This window comes from Lithobates pipiens, unplaced genomic scaffold (assembly GCF_037356315.1).
Source record: "Lithobates pipiens isolate NorthernLeopardFrog02 unplaced genomic scaffold, aLitPip1_a1.2 Scaffold_18, whole genome shotgun sequence".
In the NCBI taxonomy this organism is placed as follows: Eukaryota; Metazoa; Chordata; class Amphibia; order Anura; family Ranidae; genus Lithobates; species Lithobates pipiens.
The window spans coordinates 151,103,581-151,124,714 of NW_027507758.1; the positions used below are offsets into that span (position 1 = coordinate 151,103,581).

The 21,134-nt window shown below is 42.3% G+C and overlaps 1 protein-coding gene across 1 annotated transcript in view; it reads left to right on the plus strand.

The window, feature by feature from the left end:
• Positions 1-21,134, plus strand: part of SYNJ2 (synaptojanin 2) — a 203,928-nt gene that overhangs the window by 179,624 nt on the left and 3,170 nt on the right. Inside the window, exons 21-26 of the mRNA XM_077486270.1 lie at positions 1,650-1,818; positions 4,230-4,412; positions 7,115-7,246; positions 8,326-8,390; positions 10,299-10,407; positions 10,911-11,110. Of these exons, the coding sequence (XP_077342396.1) occupies positions 1,650-1,818; positions 4,230-4,412; positions 7,115-7,246; positions 8,326-8,390; positions 10,299-10,407; positions 10,911-11,110 (858 nt within the window). The remainder of the gene's footprint in view (positions 1-1,649; positions 1,819-4,229; positions 4,413-7,114; positions 7,247-8,325; positions 8,391-10,298; positions 10,408-10,910; positions 11,111-21,134) is intronic.

Genomic DNA, 21,134 nt, shown 5'->3' on the forward strand with positions numbered 1-21,134 from the left:
AGGAATCAATATCTAGAAGAGGGGACCAAGTGGAAACTTACTTTAGTAAGTGGGGAAAATGGCTGGAGTTCAAGAAAACAAGGGAATATCTCAGAATGAGTGGATCCGAGGGGAAATGAGGGGGGGAGCGCGGGGGAGAGATGGAGAGAGAGAGAGGGGAGGGAGGGAGCGGGTTTGGGGGGGGGGGTTGGGGATAGATACGAAAATGGAATGGGTAGCATACTTTTTGTAATATACTTCTTCTCTGAAACTTTAATAAAATAAACAAAGAATTAAATAGAGGAAAATGTTAAAAAGGTTTGCATGTGATGTGAAAATAGCACTGCCAACAGGCAAAATGGTGGCGACAAGAAGAAGGAACCAAAGTAGCAAGGGCGCAAAGTTAGCCACAATTTGATGAAGAGAGATCATGGCGTGCTGTATACTGATGCAAAAAAAAAAAAAAATAGTACTTTTTGCTAGTAAATTACTTGGGACCCCCAAACATATTATATATATATATATATATATATATATATATATATATATATATATATATATATATATATATATATATATATATATATATATATATATATTTATATTTATTTATTTATTTATTTTGGCAGAGACACTAGAGAATAAAATTGTGATTTTTTTTTTTGTATAATATGAAAGATGATGTTACACCGAGTAAATAGATACCTAACATGTCATGCTTTAACACTATGTGCACACTCGTGGAATGGCGACAAACGACAGTACTTAAAAATCTCCATAGGCGATGCTTTAACATTTTTTTACAGATTACCTGTTTAGAGTTATAGAGGAGGTCCAGTGCTGCAATTATTGTTCTCACTCTAACGATCACGACGATATCTCACATGTGTGGTTTGAATACCGTTTGCATATGTGGGAGCGGTTAGCATATGCGTTTTCTTCTGTCGCAAGCTCAGAGGTACAGGGTTTTTTACATTTTTTTTTTTCTTATGTATTTTACTTTTTATTTTTTACACTGTCCCTTAAAAAAAAATTTTGATCACTTTTATTCCTATTACAAGGAATGTACACATCCCTTGTAATAGAAATAAGTATGATAGGGCCTCTTTATTGTGAGATCTGGGGTCAAAAAGACTTCGGATTTCACATTTAAAATTAAAAGCAAAAAAAAAATAAAAAATCATCCCTTTAAGGCCGAAAGTGACGTCAGACGTCACTCCATTCCTCCAAAGGCATAGAGTCGAGTGGGGGCTATCTTGCCCTCACTCTTCTTCCTGCACAGCCACAGAAAGGATCAAATCGGCTCCGGGCTACCTGACAAGTCCAGTAAGCCTGGAGACGACTGGAAAGCGGCATAAGAATGGGGCATTACCCCTCCCACTGCCTATAAAAGTGATCCCCGTGGTGAATCCACCGCTAGGACCACTATGATTAGGGACAGAATCGCCCACAGTACAAAAAAAAATAGGGTTATGGCAGCTAGCTGCTGCCACAACAGTGGTATTTAACGCCAAAATAATGATGTAAATGTACTGTGGACGGGCTTGAAGTGGTTAATAACCATATATTACAACATATATTTTCTATATTTTTTTTCTCACGAAACAGTGTTAACCTTTAGGCTTGAAGGCTTTATTTTACTTGACAAAATGAATCCCTTTTTCTTACAGGTAAATGGCAAAACAGTAAAAATAAGACCAAAGACAGAAGATTGGTTGCAGGGTCTGCAGGAAGAAATTGCTCGGAATAGAGACAGTGTAGTATTACTGTCACCCAATGCCAACTCATGTCTTCTGGAGGAAACTTTTGATTTTTCCAGTCTGGACTATGAATCAGAAGGTAAAAAGAAAAGAAAAGTGCTTGCATTTGCTTTAACTTTATATTCATTTTAAATTGTACTAACTGTTTTTGTTTTTTAAGATAGTGCTATCCAGCTTTTAGGCAGTGAGGCTAGATTATTTTCCATTTTTCTCCAAAGCTTAGTAAATGAGCTAAAGTTTCACTTTGCAAATAATACCCAATCACATACAAGAAAAAAATAATAATTTTTGCTTGCACATGACTGAATAATAGAAATTAATAGAGCTTCCCCTCCTATACTAAGATCTAGAGCAAGTGCGCTTAGAGTACATAGTATATTTGCCTGTAGAAAATCAACCCCCATATTTGTAAATCGTGTATAAAATATAGAGACGCATTAAATTTATTTAAAAAAAAAATGTAACAGCTAGAGCACAGTCATGGACACAATTATAAGTGTAGATAATACAAAAAAATACAACAAATGCGATCGATGTACAGTAAATGTTTGCTATGTCCTAGAAAACTCAAGGGAGGACAGGGACTGGCTGGGTAGAGTATAAGTTAACTAGGTAGCCATAGCAGCAAAACTGGCTTAATCTTAAAGTGGTTGTAAACCCTTACAACCAACTTTGACCTACAGGTAAGCCTAGATTAAGGCTTACCTGTAGGTCCAAGAAATATCTCCTAAACCCATACGGTTTAGGAGATATTTACCCGAAGACAGCCACCGCTGTCTATGGCGCATGCGCCGTAGACAGCAGCGCGCAGGCGCACTGGGGCAGGCCGCAGATCATGGCGATATGCCGCGAGTGTTGGCTCCCGTGCGCATGCGTGGGAGTGACGTCATCGCGGCTCCGGTGAATCACAGCACCGGAGCCGCGAGACCCGGAAGTCGCTCCGGGATCCATGGCAGCGGCGAAGAGGAAGACGGAGGACTGCTTCGGGGGCTTAGTTCTCAGGTAAGTTATTCATAATGAGCTAGTATGCTATGCACACTAGCTCATTATACCTTTGCCTTACAGGGTGTGCTTTTTTTTTTTTTTTTTAAATGTTGCCTTTACTTCCTCTTTAAAAGGCCAAGGTAAACAAATAACAGAGATGTTTAGCTCTCCAGCAGAAGCCAGATACAAATACAGAATAATGCCAGAGGTTTGCAGATAGACACCAGCTGGCGGCTGGTGAAAGAACATACTGCCAAAGCTCTGCCACCAGAAGGTAAAAGAGGGTTACAGGTTTCTGACCCAATGTCACTGTACTTGTATATACACTCACCGACCACTTTATTAGGTATACCTTGCTAGTGCTGGGTTGGACTTCAGAACTGCCTTAATTCTTTGTGGCATAGATTCAGCAAGGTGTTGGAAACATTCCTCAGAGATTTTGTTCCATAGGGACATGATAGCACATGCAGTTTCTGCAGATTTGTCAGCTGCACATACATGATGCGAATCTTCCACCACATCCCAAAGGTGTATTGGATTGAGATCTGGTGACTGTGGAGGCAATTGGAGTACAGTGAACTTGTAATATTCAAGAAATCAGTGGTGAGATGATTTGAGATTTGTGACATGGTGCATTATCCTGCTGGAAGTAGCCATGAGAAGATGGGTACACCGTAGTCATAAAGGGATAGACATGGTCAGCAACAATACCCAGGTAGACTGTGGTGTTTAATTGATACTCAGTTGGTTCTAAAGGGTCTTAAAGTGTGCCATGAAAATATCCCCCCACACCATTACACCACCAACACCAACCTTAACCGTTGACACAAGGCAGGATGGATCCATGCTTTCATGTTTATGCCAAATTCTGACCTTACCATCTGAATATTGCAGCTGAATTCGAGACTCATCATACCAGGCAACATTTTTCCAATCTTCTATAGTCCAATTTTGATGAGCTTTAGTTTCCTCTTCTTAGTGGACAGAAGTGTCTCCCGGTGTGGTTTTCTGCTGCTGTAAGCTTCACGGTTTGATGTGTTGCACGTTCAGAGATGGTATTCTGCATACCTTGGTTTTAACAAGTGATTGGGCATTCAGAGTGAACACAGCGACCGTTTATTGAGTGAAGGTTTCTAACTCCTTTAGTAAATGACTCAATTGTACTGTATTTTGCATGGTGTTAGTGGAAAATATAATACTCGTACTTTGTAACACATATTTGTGCACCATCTGAACATTACAGTGCTAGAAAACTTCCTCCTCCAGATAATGGGTTCAGCTTTCAAATAGAGCCAGACTACATGACAGGGAGAGTGACCATATAGTGCAAATATGGGACCAGAAGGAACTCCTCACCCTCTATGCTAGTAGGTGATGAGATCTTAATTTAAAACGTTTGTAGTCTTTTCCCCCTAGGTATTTTTGGAATAACTACATTTATTTTGTTTGGTTCGTATGTTAAAATATTCCTGCTATATAGCCAAATATTGTTTTGAATTTCTACAGGTGATATATTGGAAGATGACTCTGATGACGTTATGCCTCACTATCTAATAACTGACAGGTCAGCAGCAAGTGATGGCATGTCTCTGGGGAATGAACAGCTGCCTGCAACATACACATCATCATCATCATCATCATCAACTAAAGCTTCTTATATGAGTCCTAGGAAGCCTCACTCATTTAAAGGTAAAAGCAAAGGGCTGTTGTGATATTTATTTCTCTACACGCCAATTCTTTCAATCTTGAAATGTAGAACACTGTTTGCAATTGTAGGCTATTATTGTAAAAGCATGGCGTATGAACAAAATGTATAAAACTTAGCCATAAGGATAATGAATGTAAGATTAGTTAACAATAATTCTAAAATGAAAGTTCGTTTATAAAAATATATTATTATATCTAGGTTTTTACAACTGAAGGTATGAGATTGTGGTTCCAACAGGTGGCTGCATTTTCTATGCATAGTTCAAGGAGGGAGTCCAAGAAAGACAATTCAAACCTGTTATAGTTTAACTATACAGATGTTGTTTTCTCTAATACTAGTATATTGCAGAATAATTGACATTATGGGGCACAGAGCACCATAGTAATTACCCGCTTCCCAACCGCCTCACGCAGATACTGCGGCAGAATTGCGTACCTGTACGTTGCTCTTTAAGAGGTGGGTTGTGGGCACACGAGCGCCCGCCAGGAGCTTCATGAGCGCACCACGGGAGCTTCGTGATCACGGGGTCCCATGGACTCTATGTCCGCGGGGATACCCGCGATCGTCTCATGGAGAGGAAGAACGGGGAAATGCTAATGTAAACAAGCATTTCCCCGTTCTGCCTAGTGACACTGTCACTGATCACCACTCCCTGTAATCGGGAGCAGTGATCAGTGTTGTATCACACACAGCCCCTCCCCCCCAGTTAGAATCACTCCCTAGGACACACATAACCCCTACAGTGCCACCTAGTGGTTAACCCCTTCACTGCCGTTCACATTTACACAGTAATCAATGCATTTTTTATTGCACTGATCGCTGTATAAATGTAAATGGTCCCAAAATCACACCAAAAGTGTGTGATCTGTCTGCCATAATGTCACAGTCACGATACAAATCGATGATCGCCGCCATTACTAATAAAAAAAATTATTAATAAAAATGCCATAAAACTATCCCCTATTTTGTATATGCTATAACTTTTGCGCAAACCAATCAATAAACACTTATTGCGATTTATTTTTTTACGAAAAATATGTAGAAGAATATATATCGGCCTAAACTGAGGAAAAACTTGTCCAGTAGACAATGCACAAATGCTTAAGGATTCAACAGATAAGAGGTTAGAAATTCCTGTTAAAATCCTCTTTGTCTTTAGCAGATGCGGTTACTCAGTCCGCAGTCGCTGCAATAGGCATCTGTCAATCCCTAAAGGACCAGTTTAGACAGGCCCTTAAAGAGGTTCCTGTACAGCAAGCCCAGGATTTGGCCAAACTACCAAGAACATTATGTTGCCATAGACGCCATTAAAGATTCTGTTCTCCAGGTGCCCCTTTCGCTTGTGCTAGTACACATGCGTAGAATCCTGTGGTTAAAAAAGTGGTCAGCTGGAGCACCATGCAAAAAGCTCTTGACTGGTTTTCCTTTCATGGGGATCGGCTATTTGGTGATGATTTGGACAACTACATCCAAACGATTTTCAGTGGGAAAGTACTCTTTTGCCAGAATACACACCCTTCATTTAAGCAGACTCTTTCACAGTCCATCTGAGTAACCAAGTACCTGTCACAGTCCATCAGAGTACCGGAGTACCAGTCACAGTCCATCAGAGTACGGGAGTACCAGTCACAGTCCATCAGAGTACGGGAGTACCAGTCACAGTCCATCAGAGTACCAGAGTACCTGCCACAGTCCATCAGAGTACCTGAGTACCTGTCAAAGTCCATCTGAGTACCTGTCACAGTCCATATTAGTACCTGAGTACCTGTCACAGTTCATATGAGTGCCCGAGTACCTGTCACAGTCCATCAGAGTACCCGAGTACCTGCCTGTCACAGTCCATAGGAGTACCTGAATACCTGTCACAGTCTATATGAGCATTGAGTACCTGTCGACGCCCTTCATAGTACCCGAATACCAGTCACCAGCCCATCAGAGTACCCGAGTACCTATCTGTAGCCCATCAGAGTACCTGAGTACCCGAGTACCTGTCCCCAGGCCATCAGAGTACCTGAGTACCTGTCGCCAGGCCATCAGAGTACCCGAGTACCTGTCGCCAGGCCATTAGAGTACCCGAGTACCTGTCGCCAGGCCATCAGAGTACCCGAGTACCTGTCGCCAGGCCATCAGAGTACCCGAGTACCTGTCGCCAGGCCATCAGAGTACCCGAGTACCTGTCGCCAGGCCATCAGAGTACCCGAGTACCTGTCGCCAGGCCATCAGAGTACCCGAGTACCTGTCGCCAGGCCATCAGAGTACCCGAGTACCTGTCGCCAGGCCATCAGAGTACCCGAGTACCTGTCGCCAGGCCATCAGAGTACCCGAGTACCTGTCGCCAGGCCATCAGAGTACCCGAGTACCTGTCGCCAGGCCATCAGAGTACCCGAGTACCTGTCGTCAGGCCATCAGAGTACCCGAGTACCTGTCGTCAGGCCATCAGAGTACCCGAGTACCTGTCGTCAGGCCATCAGAGTACCCGAGTACCTGTCGCCAGCCCATCAGAGTACCCGAGTACCTGTCGCCAGCCCATCAGAGTCAATGGCTCCCGCTGCTGTGTCTAGGCCAATGAGGAGGCAGAGAGCCAGTAGATCAACTGCGGTGGTCTGCATAATGAAGGTTTTTTACCTTCATGCATAGAATCAGTTAAATTTTTAACTGTGTTTATAACTGTTTTTTTTTCCAGATGATGCAGATTTGTTAGCCCTAAAGAAAGAACTTGAAGATGCTGGGGAAGTACGTTCCCGGTCACCTAATAGATCACTGTCTGTTCCAAATCGACCTCGTACACGTCCACCACAAAGACCACCACCTCCAAGTAAGAGGACCTATATGTATATTCAAATGACATGACTTGCAGAATCAATGAACATCTTCAGATTGTTAGAGAACCTTTTTGCACTGGTATATGAGTGTCATGAATGTTTTCCATTCAAGGGACCAGTGAAATGTCACAGATGGGAGTCCATTCCCAGTAGGAGACAGACTGGCTAACCAGGATTTGGTTGTAGCAGTTGGGGCTAGGCGGTAGAGTAACAAAGAAGTTTGGTGGCATAAAAAGACTAGGACTCAGCGTGCCCGCACATTTAGCAAAGGTGTGAGCCCTTAGAAGGGCCAGGGCACAGAATCTAAGGAGGTGTCTGGACTTCACCAGAGCACCCCACTCCCAGGTTGCGGCCCTCTGACTTACTCGAAAAGGCAGCTTCTGGGAACTGTGCTCAGGTACATAGGAAAGAGTTGATTGTATTGCAGGGGCTCCAGAACTATGAAATAAGTTCAGCCATAGGCAGAGAGGGGTGCATGAAACATCGGAACACAGTCTTAGCTGCACAGGGGGTTCTGGGAAGGTCACACGGGAACACAATAAACTGACTTGAGTGCACAGGATTACACAGAGACACTGAATGCAGGCTGGAGTGCAAGGGGTACAGGCTGAAATGAACAGGGTCACAAAAGTAGGATGGATGCAAGCTGGAATACACAGGAGTCACAGGAGCAGGATGCACCCTAAAGTGTACAGCAGTCACAGGACCATGATGTAGACTGAAGTATACATGGGTCACAGGAGCAGAATTCAGGCTGGGTCACAGGTACAGAGGACACAGCTGCAGAGCACAGGGATCACTGGAGAAGGATACACTGGAGATCACAGGAGGAACAAGCGTCACAGAGGAGCATAGAGGATTGATGTGGAAATCCTGGGAGGCATTGGGGGGGTCATTACTATAGTTTAATATTCGTTCTTATTCTGCTGTTGTCCTCATTCTCCTGTTTTTTGGAACACCTATGAGAGTCACAGATGGGCTAATTAGCTTTGTACTGAGGTTCTTTTTTAAGAACATGTGGCCTATTTTGTGTTATCTTTTAAACAATGAAATTTACATTTATGCTTTATAGAAAGTAACATTCCAGGATCCATTCCACAACCATTGAAGCTTCTTCTTGGAGCTCCCCAGCATCCTGTAAGTCTAAATCTTATAGTTATTAAATTATTCAGTTTTACACTTACTTTGCCCACAGTTCAGTAAATAGCAAAGCATCTGTGGTTTTATTGGGGTATTATTAGGGCCTTATAGAAGAAAGAGTTATATCACAGTAATAACATACAGGATGGGGGTAAATATAGTCAGACATTATGTAAAATAGTAAAATGCATCAGACCTCTGTATACATTTGAATATTGTTTAGCTCCAAGATCTGGATGCTGTTGAACTGCAGTCTGAGACATTGTGCTTTCATTCTAAACTTCTTGCACTTGGAGACAAGTGTGGACTTTTATGGGTTGATTCAGTGTGAAAGATTGGATTCAGTGTTAAAGGGTTTTAAGTAACACTAAACAATTTTCTTATTCTCCCGAGCTCCCATTTTACTTACTTGACCCTGATCTTTCTCCGACTGGGAACAAGCACACCAGCTCCAGCTGGTGTCTCATGCCCTGATTGGATAGATTGATAGCAGCGCAGCCATTGGCTCCCACTGCTGTCAATCAAATCCAATGGCGCTGGGGGGGTGGGGCCAAGTCCTGCATTTTGTGTGAATGGACACAGAAGCAGGATATGGGAGCGTGCCCGCACGGGTTTCAACCTTAGGAGAGCCTTCTCCAATGTGGGCACCCTATACGGGAAGGAGCAACCAGCACCGCCGGGGGACCCCAGAAGAAGCAGACAGTATGACATGTTTGTTTACAACCCCTTTAATGGTTTTGCAGACCTTTATTCATGGGCTTGTTCACATCGGAATGCGGTGCAGGAAACCTGTATTCCCTGCACCATGTTCAAAACGCACTGGGTGTTTGATCCGCTGAGGGTGTCAGTATAATCTTAACAACACCCCAATTGCACCGCACTCCTGTCCAGCCAATCTAATGTAGACTTGAAAGTGGCTTCAGCCCATGAGTCTTTTCCAAAGCTACACGCCCTTACATGTTTTGCTCCACCCACTGGAGCTTAATGATAGGGTATTGTACCTTTATGATTAAGCTCCAAGGGGCAGAGCAAAACATGCCAGGGGACATGGCTTTGGCAGAGACTCATAGGCTGAGGCCGTTTTCAAGTCTACATTAGGTGGATTGGACAGGAGTGCGGCGCTTCTTTGATTTTATGTATGTATTGCTTCTGATGAGTACCTTTTAGCAGCCTGCACCTTTCTCCCTGGTGACTGCAGGAGATTGGCTTCCCCAGCTTGAGCGACATTCATAATGTAGCACCAAGTACACTCCAAACGCAGATTGCAAATGCAGTGTGTTTGCCTGCACCGGATTGCATTGTACCACAGTACTATGCAATCTGATGCAGTGGGTTTTTGAAAAGTAGTGCATGCACTACTTTTAGTGCGATTCAGTGCAGTTTCAGCCCATTTAAACGAATACGTGAAAATCGCAACGCACTACGTCTTACAGGATTTACACAGAAATGCGGACTGCATTCCTGTGTGATTCAGGTGTGTACTGTCCCAAAGCCAGATGTTTTTCAAAAAAAAGATAATCCAGCAGAGTGGGTTGTACTTTGTATAGGGGTTATGGCAAGGTTGTCGATGGGCTAGGAATTGAGAGAATTTTTTTTTGCTCTGAATGTTCAGAAAGTCTGATTGATTTTCTTTGTGGTGATGGGCTTTACTTGGACATGAAAGAGTCTATTAATCTGTGTCAAAAACCTAATGCCTTGTGAGTCACTGTTCTGCAACATTACAAAATGAAAACCTCTGATTCATGTATATGAAAATTATGCAGATTTTGTAAGATTTGGATAAAAGATGGTCATAGGTAAGATGACTGATTTAATGTGATTTACTTTTCAGTATAGTAGGCATTTTAATAAGGATGGCTCTAATCAAGTCTCATTATAATTTTACTATATTCTGTTTTTTTTAAGCCTCAAGACAAAACTGGGATAAGCAAACCTTACAATGTAAAACAAATTAAAACGACTAATGCACAAGAAGCAGAGGAAGCTATTAAATGGTTAATGGATTCCAAAAAAGGTAAGCTTTGTTTGACCTGTTGTAAAATTGTAATTCACTTCCTTTAAAGCTGGAACTGTATGTCTAATACATCATTTCGTAAAGTACTCTTTCTCATGATGGTCCTTACAGATGTAGCCATTGTTTCTCTGATAATACTGCAGAAAATCCTGTAATAACGTTATTGATATTACACCCAATATTTCACATTTCCAGCAATAGTGAGACCCTACAGCCAGAAGTTCCTGATGCCAGGGTTATAAGATATTAAATTGTACTCTGAAAGCTGCCTTTATTTCATTCATATGAACACTGTCCCAGAAGAGCACAACAGCAGTCAGACTTGACACAATTTCCCAAAAATTAGGGAAGCTAATATTCACAGCAGTGTGAGGGGAACATAGAGTACACAAATGATGTTAGTGAGTTTGTACACACATACTCTTTACAATATGGATGCTTCCATATGTATGTTCCACCCTTTAAAGTTTTAATGTATTAATTGAATTGTATTTTTATTATAGAAAAAACAGAAGGGGAAGTAAAAACCAATCTACATCGCCACCCAAGTTTCCCAAAAGGAGAACCTAAATCTGTATCTGTGAAAACAGCACAGACAAACTCACAAGAAGCAGAAGCTGTATTGTTACCCCACAGACCTCCCCCAAAAGTGCCAGGTCCCAGACCTGTTCCTGTACAACGATCTGGAGCCAAATCAGAACCTGTAAGTCTGCTTATTCCATATTCTGTATTTGTGTCTCCTAAACATTACTTTAGCTTACCTTCAATTTCATAGTCTGCATATTACATAGTGTCCACTTCCCTCCATCTAAAATTAACATATCAATGTTGTAAAAGCAAAATACCCATTAAAAAAAGAAAAGAAAATACTTACCTTACCCCTAATTGCTGTTTGTGTGTCCCTCGGCGAGGTTGACGTTGCAATCCTTCTGGCAAGCAGGGGCGTCGGGAGGGGGTAGCTAGGGGAGGCTGAAGCTCCGAATGTGACCCGAAAAGCCCAGAGTCTATGGAATGCTGCATTCCATTGTTAGACCCGAGCGCCGGCCACCAGGACCGATCTGTTCGCAAATGCAGCCGAAAGTGGGCGAGTGCGGCTGAAATTAGCTGAGTGCCATAGCGGCCGAAAGCAGCCGAGTGATGCTGGTCCCACCTTCTGGAGCCTGCAGCACCAATGTCAGGACCGTGGGACGTGTGACCTGACGTCCATCTTAGCCTGCAGGCTCCAGAAGGTGGGAACGCTACATCCCCCCTCTCTGGCGGTGAAGAGTGACTGAGTGACTTCCTGCTGTGACCGCATACCACGGCTGAGCTGAGGTAGGTCAGACATAGTGTGTGTATGTATGTCATTGTCAGTGTATGTAGGTCGGACAGGTCAGTAGTCACTGTCAGTGTGTGCAGGTCAGGCAGGTCAGTGATCAGTGTATGTAGGTCAGGCAAGTCAGTGGTCAGTGTATGTAGGTCAGGCAGGTCAATAGTCAGTGTATGTAGGTCAAGTAGGTCAGTGGTCATTGGCAGTGTATGTAGGTCAGGCAGGTCAGTGTATGTAGGTCAGGCAGGTCAATGTATGTAGGTCAGGAAGGTCAGTGCAATGGTCAGTTCCAGGCAGGTGTTTACTGGTCAGCATTGATGGGCACTGGTAAGTCACACAACCCCACCACAAAGGCCCAAAAAAAAAGCCGCACAACCCCCCCCTCCAGTTCTTGGACTTCGGGCTGAAGCCCTTGGTCTTTTTGCCACCTAACAACGCCCCTGCTGGCAAGATTTAGGAATGCTGAAGATTCCAAATCTTACAAAAGCTGCTCCAACAGTTCAGGACTGTCTTGAGACTTGAGATACTGAGAGATTCCAGGACTTTACCAGATGGATTTTGATGTCACCCTCTCCACTGCAGAATTTGGGGTAGGTTAGGTTTTCTAACTCATTTTAACAGGTGTTTCGTTTTTAGTGCAATAATGCAATGGTTTTCGATAAGGGGAAGGAGCACTATGTACTTGCATTTTAGTGCAAGGTCTACTTTAAAAATATGAGTTCAAATTTGAAATTTATATTAGAAAAACATTGTGCTTTGCCTTTTGGCAGACATATGCCATTTTATTTCATATTTTAAGGAAAAAAGTGCCAACTATATTTATTGTAAACATTATCTACTTAGATGATATAGATACATTTAAAAAATATCAGATTCGATGGTAAATTTCTACTGCAGTAAATTCTGTAGGTTGATGTAGACATCACACCAAGGTAGGCAACAGGGTGGTTGATTCTAGGGTATAGCAGCTAAAGTGTAGGAGTGGGGATTTGGGGGATTTTCTACCTAAAGTGTAGTTGTGTTCTTTCACACATCCATTTTAGATTGTATTTATTAGAATGTTTTAGTGCATTGGGGGCACAAATCTTTTATCTAAGAAGGAGCAGGAGATTTAATATTTTGCTCCTGATATCTCACCAATAGAATCTCTGGGATATCAAAGAAAAATATTAAAAGCAAAAGAATATAAGTATCAGGCTTTCAGAACAGTACTGAAGAACACCAGCATTAATGTAGCTTAAAAGCCAATGTTTGAGAGTGACATATACTGTATAAATTAATGCAGAAGGACCTGGTCACATTTTGATGAGCTTTTATAAAAAAAAAACACGAAAAGATAATATACTGAGTGGAGTATAAAGCCCCATACACACTATCAGATTTTCTGCTGATTTTTGTCTTCAGATTTAACAAAACCATATAATATGAGGTAGTTTCAATTTGTATGCAATCAGGCAGGCCCTTGCACTATATGGTTTTGGTAAATCTGAAGACAAAAATCAGCAGAAAATCTGATAGTGTGTATGGGGCTTAACTCTAACTTTTTACTGCTTTCGTGGTTTACCGCCAGGTCTTTCCGGATCTGGAAAATTAAAAATCCAACCAATGTTTTTTTTTTTTTTTTTTTTTAGACCAGATCTAATATAAATATGTGCACATGCAGTTCTGAAAAATTGAATTTAGCATTGTATGAGTTCCTCAAGGGAAGCCTTCCATAGTCTAGTAACTGAAAGCACACAGTTTTTTTTTATATCAGTATAAAACTCCAGAGTGCATGTAGAATAGAAGTATTTTCAGAGTACTGCAGTCCCATAAAACAGGGGGCAGTTTGAGGGGGCAAAATCATTCTAAATCTGGGGCCAAAGTGTATGTATAGCCAAACATTTTGTTATCTCTGTAGAATGTGTGGAAGGGTTAGAACCCATGTCAGGAATTTATTGTTCTCTGTCCCCCTGGGTAGATTTATCCTCTTTGGTCTTGTGACCATTGTAACAGGAATAGAAAGTGAAGAGAAATCCAAAATGTTTAAATTCTTCCCAGAACTGGACTAGAGGGGAAACCTTCCAGTGGAAACTGGACTGGTGACAGCTGTCTTAGAGGGAAATTCTACTCTTGTTGTAGACATTTCCTGCCACCTCTTTTTGTTTCTATAGGGTTTGGATCAAGAGGAAATCTCCCCAATGGGACATGGCAAAATGTAAACAAAGGGTTTTAAACCTTCTATACTGTATCACAACCAATATGAAATACGTGACTATACATACATTTACAATATACATAACAAAACCGTGTTGCGCTTCCTAAATAACTCCCAATAAATCATTAAATAAGAATATGCGATTAACTTGCAATATAGCAAGATACTGAGCTACACAATAATGAAATATAGGTGTTCCCTCAGTGGGAATAGTGAACAATAAACAGTTAGGCCCCTATCACACGGACGATCCGTTCAGGTCCGCCTGTCAGTTTTTCAGGCGGACCAGAACAGATGCTCCATAGAGGTCTATGGAGCGTTGGATGTCAGCGGTGACAAGTCCGCTGACATCCGACCCGCTCTGATCCGAAAAAGTGTGACGGATGGAAAAATTGCTTTTTCCTCCGTCACACTTTTTCGGATCAGAGCGGGTCGGATGTCAGCGGACTTGTCATCGCTGACATCCGACGCTCCATAGACCTCTATTGGAGCATCTGTTCAGGATCTGGTGCCGACGGACACTGCGGTCCGTCGTCACCCGATCTCCCATAGGGGAGAGCGGCGCTGTGACAGGTCCGTCCCTGCGCGGTGTGCAGAGACGCACCTGTCATCTTCCTGCTCAGCGGAGATCACTCCGGCGATCCCCGCTGAGCAAGCGGATATCCACGTGGCGGATCAGCACTGATCCGCCCCATGTGAAAGGACCCTAAAGGTAAAGTCCACACACTCAAAAAATAAATAGAATAAAAAGTCTGAATGCACAAAAATAATCCTCAGAGTCTTCTGCACAAAAGACGCACAACACACCACCAGTGCATAAACGTTGAAAATGCAAGTGTTCTCCTCCACCTCAATACCCTAGCTGCTCACCTCACGTTCTTGACCCCTGTTTCACCAGAAGGTCAGAAAAAGCAGGTTCCCTTTCTGGGATACAAACGGATCAGCTGGTCATAAAAGTCCTATTCCTTCTGTACTGCCTCCGGTTGATTGGATGTATGCCAGCCAGTACAAATTCCCTCAATGGGGTCCGGTGCACATGGGAATAGAAAAGGCAAAATCTAGTGCTCTCTATATATATCAAAACAGTTTATTTCATAGAGAGCACTAGATTTTCCCTTTTCTATTCCCCTGTGCACCGGACCCCATTGAGAGAATTTGTACTGGCTGGTATCCATCCAGGGAACCTGCTTTTTCTGACCTTCTTGTGAAACAGGGGTCAGAACGTGAGGTGAGCGGCTAGGATATTGAGGTGGAGGAGAGCACTTGCATTTCCAACGTTTATGCACTGGTGGTATGTTGTGCATTTGTGAAGTGACCGCATTTTCTGTGTGTGCAGCAGCGGGGGGGGGGGGGGGGTATTTTTTGCACTTTTCTTTTGTTGTGTTTTTTTTTTTTTGGTATATCACCTACCACAGTTATCACTATTTAGTGATTAAGGTTATTATTTGCACTGATAGAAATTTTGTTATACATACATTTAGGCCAAGATTTACAAAAACTGGTGCACACAGAATATGGTGCAGCTGTGCATAGTAACCAATCTGTATTTAAGGCTGGCCATACATTATACAATTATCTTGTACAAATTTCCTTTAGATTTACAAAAATTATATAATAGGAGGTCAAACAAACACTTTCAATTTGTATACAATCAGGCAGGCCCTTGCACTACATAGGTAAATCTAAAGGAAACTGAATAAGAAAATTGCATAATGTGTGGCCAACCGAACTTCAGCTTGTTTGGTATGACAAAAAAAAATAGAAGCTGATTGGTTACTGTGGTAATGTTTTTATCTATCAGGAAAAGTATACACACATGAAGAATAGCTACATTTTCTGGATGTTATTTTAGTATGGTTTTAAGAACGCTGTTGCAAAATGTACATTATATCATAATCCTACAGTACAGGACACAGAACTGGCCTCATAGACCACGAGTTATATGCTGCTTCATCATATAGTAGAGCGTACCAATATAACCCCACCCACTCTGTGGGGCTCCAGGTTTTGTTAGTGTCCTTAGGTGATGGACCTATTCTCTTTAAAAACTACTGAAGTTTTTTTTTTATCATCTGAATCCTATATCAACATTTGATTGCTTATTGCCTTGTACTGCCTAGCAGTTTCTGGATACATGGGGCCCACGTGTAATGTTTGCTCTGGGACTGGATCCTGCATGAGGCACCTATTTTGGCTTGAAAAGCAACATATGAAGTTCACACTGTGATATGCAAACTGATCTGGGGTGTCATAACTGTGTATTGACACTCCCAGTGGTTCGCATATGGCAGTGTGAACTGCTTGCACGTTGGGTGAGATGCGGGATTTGCACAAATTCTCGCATTCTCGCATCGAGTGTGAACCAAGCCTTAACCATCATCTTTCAGAAGCCAATATCTTATCACAACCTTCTTACTGGAAGGTGCTCATATATTTCCCCTAAATTACCCTCCTATGTCAACTTGCTTCTGGGAAACCCCCCCCCCCTTTTGAACCAATTACAGAAAATCTGTTGGAAAACTACACCTTTAAGGTTGCCCCCATTGGTTGCCATCACATCTTGTAGGCTTTTTTCTCAGTTTGCACCTGTAGATTATAAAGAGCCTTATTGTATTTTGTTTAACCACTTGACCCCCAGGCCAATTCTGACATTTCTCTCACGCATGTAAAAATCGGCATTTTTGTGCTAGAAAACTACTTAGGGCTTCCAAACATTATATATTTTACGTAAGCAGGGGCCCTAGAGAATAGAATAGTGGATGTTGAAATTTTGTTATGTCATAAAATGTTTGCCCAGTGGCTTTTTTAGATGCAATTTGTTGAGAGAAAAAATACACTTTAATTAACCACCTCTATACAGTGCATTTTCACCCCCTTCCTGCCCAAGCCATCGCTGTCACAATTTGAATGACAGTTGCGCAGTCATACGACACTGTACCCAAATGAAATTGTTATAATTTTGTCCCCACAAATAGAGATTTTTTTTTGGTGGTATTTGATCACCTCTGCGTTTTTTATTTTTTGCGCTATAAACAAAAGAAGAGTGACAAATTAAAAAAAAACTATATTTTTTACTTTTTGCTATAATAAATATCCAATTTTTTTTAAAAATAAAACATTTTCCTCAGTTTAGGCCGATGCGTATTCTTCTACATATTTTTGGTAAAAAAAAAAAATCGCAATAAGCGTATATTGATTAGTTTGCACAAAAGTTATAGCACCTACAAAATAGAGAATAGATTTATAGAATTTTTATTATTATTTTTTTTTTACTAGTAATGGCGGTGATCTGCGCTTTGTATTGTGACTGCGACATTGTGGCGGACATATCAGACACTTTTGACACATTTTTGGGAAATTCACATTTATTAAGCGATCCGTGCTATAAAAATGCATTGATTACTGTATAAATGTGACTGGCAGGGAAGGGGTTAACACTAGGTGGTGATCAAGGGGTTAATATGTTCCCTGGCAGTGATTCTAACTGTGGGGGGAGGAGACAGGTCGGTGTTTCTCTGTACTGAGAACACACCATCGGTCTCCTCTCCTCTGACAGGACTGTGGATCTGTGTGTTTACATACACAGATCCACAGTCCTGCTGTGTTACCGGGCAATCGTGGGTGGCCGCAGGACATCGCGGCCGCTAGGCACGCGCATCGAGACACCAGTGACCCAGCGGGCATGCGGTGCGCAGCCCCTTGTGGGCCGGAAAGGCAAGGGTGTCATATGACGCCCTCCCGCAACGAGAGCTGAGCCGCCTGGCCATCAATTGACAGCCGGCGGTCGGCAAGCAGTTAATTTTTGTGAACATAAACACAATATAATACAAATTTCTCTGGTAAAATATAAAAGATGATGTTATGCCGAGTAAACAGATATCAAATATGTCACGCTTGAAAATTTGTGCACACCTATAGAACAGAACCAAACTACAGCACCTAAAAATCTCCATAGGTGACGCTTTAAAAGGCTTTACAGGTTACCATTTTAGAGTTACAGAAGGGATCTGGTGCTAGAATGATTGCTCTCACTGTGATGTTCATGATAATACTTCATATGTAGTGTGATTGTCATTTACATATGTGTGTGGGACCTACGTGCGTGTTTGCATTTGCAGTTTGCAAACTCTCTCTTTATGGAGAGATCTGGGGTCTGTTAGACCCTTCTCTTCTCTGACCTTCAAAGCATCTGTTCAAACTGAGATTGCTTAATTCAAATGCTGTACAAATCAGTATCAGGCTGCATTCACACCTGAGCATAGCTTTTTTAAGCAGAAAAATTTACCGTGATTTTGCTGCGTTTTTTACCACGATTTTGCGGCGTTTTTTACCGCATTTTTCTGCGATTTTATGCAGGGCAAAAGGTCACCAAAGTAAAAAGAAGAAAAACGCCCAAATCTGCTCGATTCGAACGACAAAAAAGGGTCCGGAACTTGTTTGAGCTTCAGGCGTTCAGCTTCAGGCGACATGGAGTGGAGATGTGAACCATCTCCATTGAGAATAATAGATTTTTTTCCCCTCTAGAATTTTGTAGCTTCAGGCTTCAAGCTACAAAACGCTCAGGTGTGAATGCAGCCTTAGCTTGTAAATAAACAAACCAAAACTTCGCTTATGGTTTCTGACATCACAAAAGAGTGCCTGGAACTTGCAATCCTTCCATTTCTCTCAGGTAATGCAACTGAACCGGTCACGTCATTACCGGGCTCCCCGATCATGGATCAGGAGAGGCCAGTAAAGGCGGAGAGTTCCTCCTACTTCTGATGCCTGTAAAAGCGGTCAAACGCTGTATAGCTGCTCTGATTGCTTTTACTTCAAAAGGAATCACTGAAATAAAAGAGCAATTAAAGGATCTTGGTTGTAGCTGAAACCATGGTCCTGGTATAACCACTTCAACCCAAGACTGTATATATACAGCCTACAGGCGGGAAATGGTTAAAGCAATATTCAACATTATTTTTTTTAACCCATTCATAACTAAGCCTATTTTTGACATTTGGTGTTTACAAGTTAAAATCCATATTTTTTGCTAGAAAATTACTTGGAACCCCCAAACATTATATATATTTTTTAAGCAGAGACTCTAGAGAATAAAACGGCGATTGTTGCAATATTTTATGTCACACGGTATTTGCGCAGCAGTGTTTTAAACGCAACTTTTTGGGAAAAGGGACACTTTCATGAATTAAAAAAAAACTAAACAGGAAAATTAGCCCAATTTTTTTGCATAATGTGAAAGATAATGTTACGCCGAGTAAATAGATACCAAACATGTCACACTTTATAATTACACGCACTCGTGGAATGACGACAAACTACGGTACCTAAAAAGCTCAATAGGCGACGCTTTAAAAAAAAAAATCCGGTTACCAGGTTAGAGTTACAGAGGAGGTCTAGTGCTAGAATTATTGCTCTCGCTCTGGCGATCGCGACGATACCCCACATGTGTGATTTGAACACCGTTTACATATGCGGGCACGACTTCCGTATGCATTTTCTTTGCTGCGCGAGCTCACGGCGACGGGGGGACGTTTAAAAAAAAAATTCTTATTTATTTTAAAAATTAATAAATTGTTTTTAAAAAAATAAATAAAAATGTGATCACTTTTATTGCTGTCACAAGGAATGTAAACATCCCTTGTGACAGTAATAGGTGGTGACAGGTACTCTTTATGGAGGGATCGGGGGTCTAAAAGACCCCCCGATCCCTCCTTTACACTTCAAAGTATTCAGATCACCGTTTTTGGCGACTCTGAATAGTGTATATATTTTTAAATCCAGTGCCATTGGCAGCCGAGTAAATGGGAAGTGACGTCATGACGTCGTTTCCGTGTTTACAATTAGGAGACTGGAATGAAGCCGCTTACGGCTTCATTCCAGTCCCTCCCTAGCAGCCAGAAGCGGCGGATGTGCGATCGGTGCTCCCGAATGAACGGGAACACCGGTAAGTCCCCTCCCGCTCCTCCGGCATAACAGCCGAGCGGCTTTTAGCCGAATCGGTTGTTATGGCTGGAAAGCCGATCGCCCGCTCTGAAAAACGGTCCCGGGATGATGCCTGCAGGTGTGGGCATCATCCCGGTATAACCCCCGGAACCCGAGTACGCACATTTGCATACGCTCGGCGGCAAGGGGTTAAAAAACAAACATGTTATACTTACATTGGTTTTTCACAGAGCAGCCCGGATCCTCCTCTTCTTGGGTCCCACACCGGTGCTTCTTCCTCCTGCTGGGCGCCATCTCAGCAAGCAGCTTGCTCTGGTGTCACCCAAGCAAGAGCCACTGCTGCTTTGTGTGTCCATTCACAAACTGAGCCATGGCTCAGCCCCACCCCATCCTCTTCTGATTGGCACAATGGCTCCCGCTGTGGCCAAAAGCCAATCAGGTGTGCGAGTCCCCAGAGAGGCAAGGCTCTCATAGACAATGCTGGATCAAAGGGGACTTGGGTAAGTATTAATGGGGCTGCTGCACACAGAAGGTAAAAAAACCTTGTGCCTTTACAACCACTTTAAGGAGGTTTTGAGATCAAAATCTTCTTTTATATATCTAAGGTGGTCTCCTATTTCCACCTAAATTAGAACAATGTCCGTCCATCCCTTTGTCCTGCCCCAATAACATGACAAGGAAATGAATTCCCTTACGTTGTTTGGAAGTGGTTAGGGCTGTCAGTCTACTTGGCAGACACTGCCTTTTTTGCAAGACACTGCCTCTGTTTGTTCTACCTGGAGTTCCTCATAGAAGACACCATACTTCGCGCTCCACTGTTGCCAGGTGCATCAGACAACTCATCTTCAGGGCTACACCCTTAAGGAAAATGTTCCCCCCTTTCCCATCGGAACCCATTCCACCAAGGCTTTTGGTGTCTCCTGGGCTTTTTGCCATCTAACATCTGTATCCCAGACTTGCAAGGCTGCCATCTGGTCCTCTGTTCACTAATTTTTTAAGTTCTGCCAGGTGGACGTACAGGCCTCACTTGATGCAAGTTTTGGCCGCAAGGAACTTTAAGTTGTTTTTTGTTCGGGTTCTTTTAACCTTTGTGTTTTTTGTGGGCCTGTTGGTAGTTTCAGTTTGCGATGCTACAGGCTGCTATGCCTTCAGTTTTATTATTTGTGTATGTCCCATGGTCTATGAATTCCAGTTCTGTGCTGTACTATAAAGATAATGGTAATTTTGAATTGCCTGTAAATACCTTATCTTAGAGTACAGTACAGGACACATATTTGATTA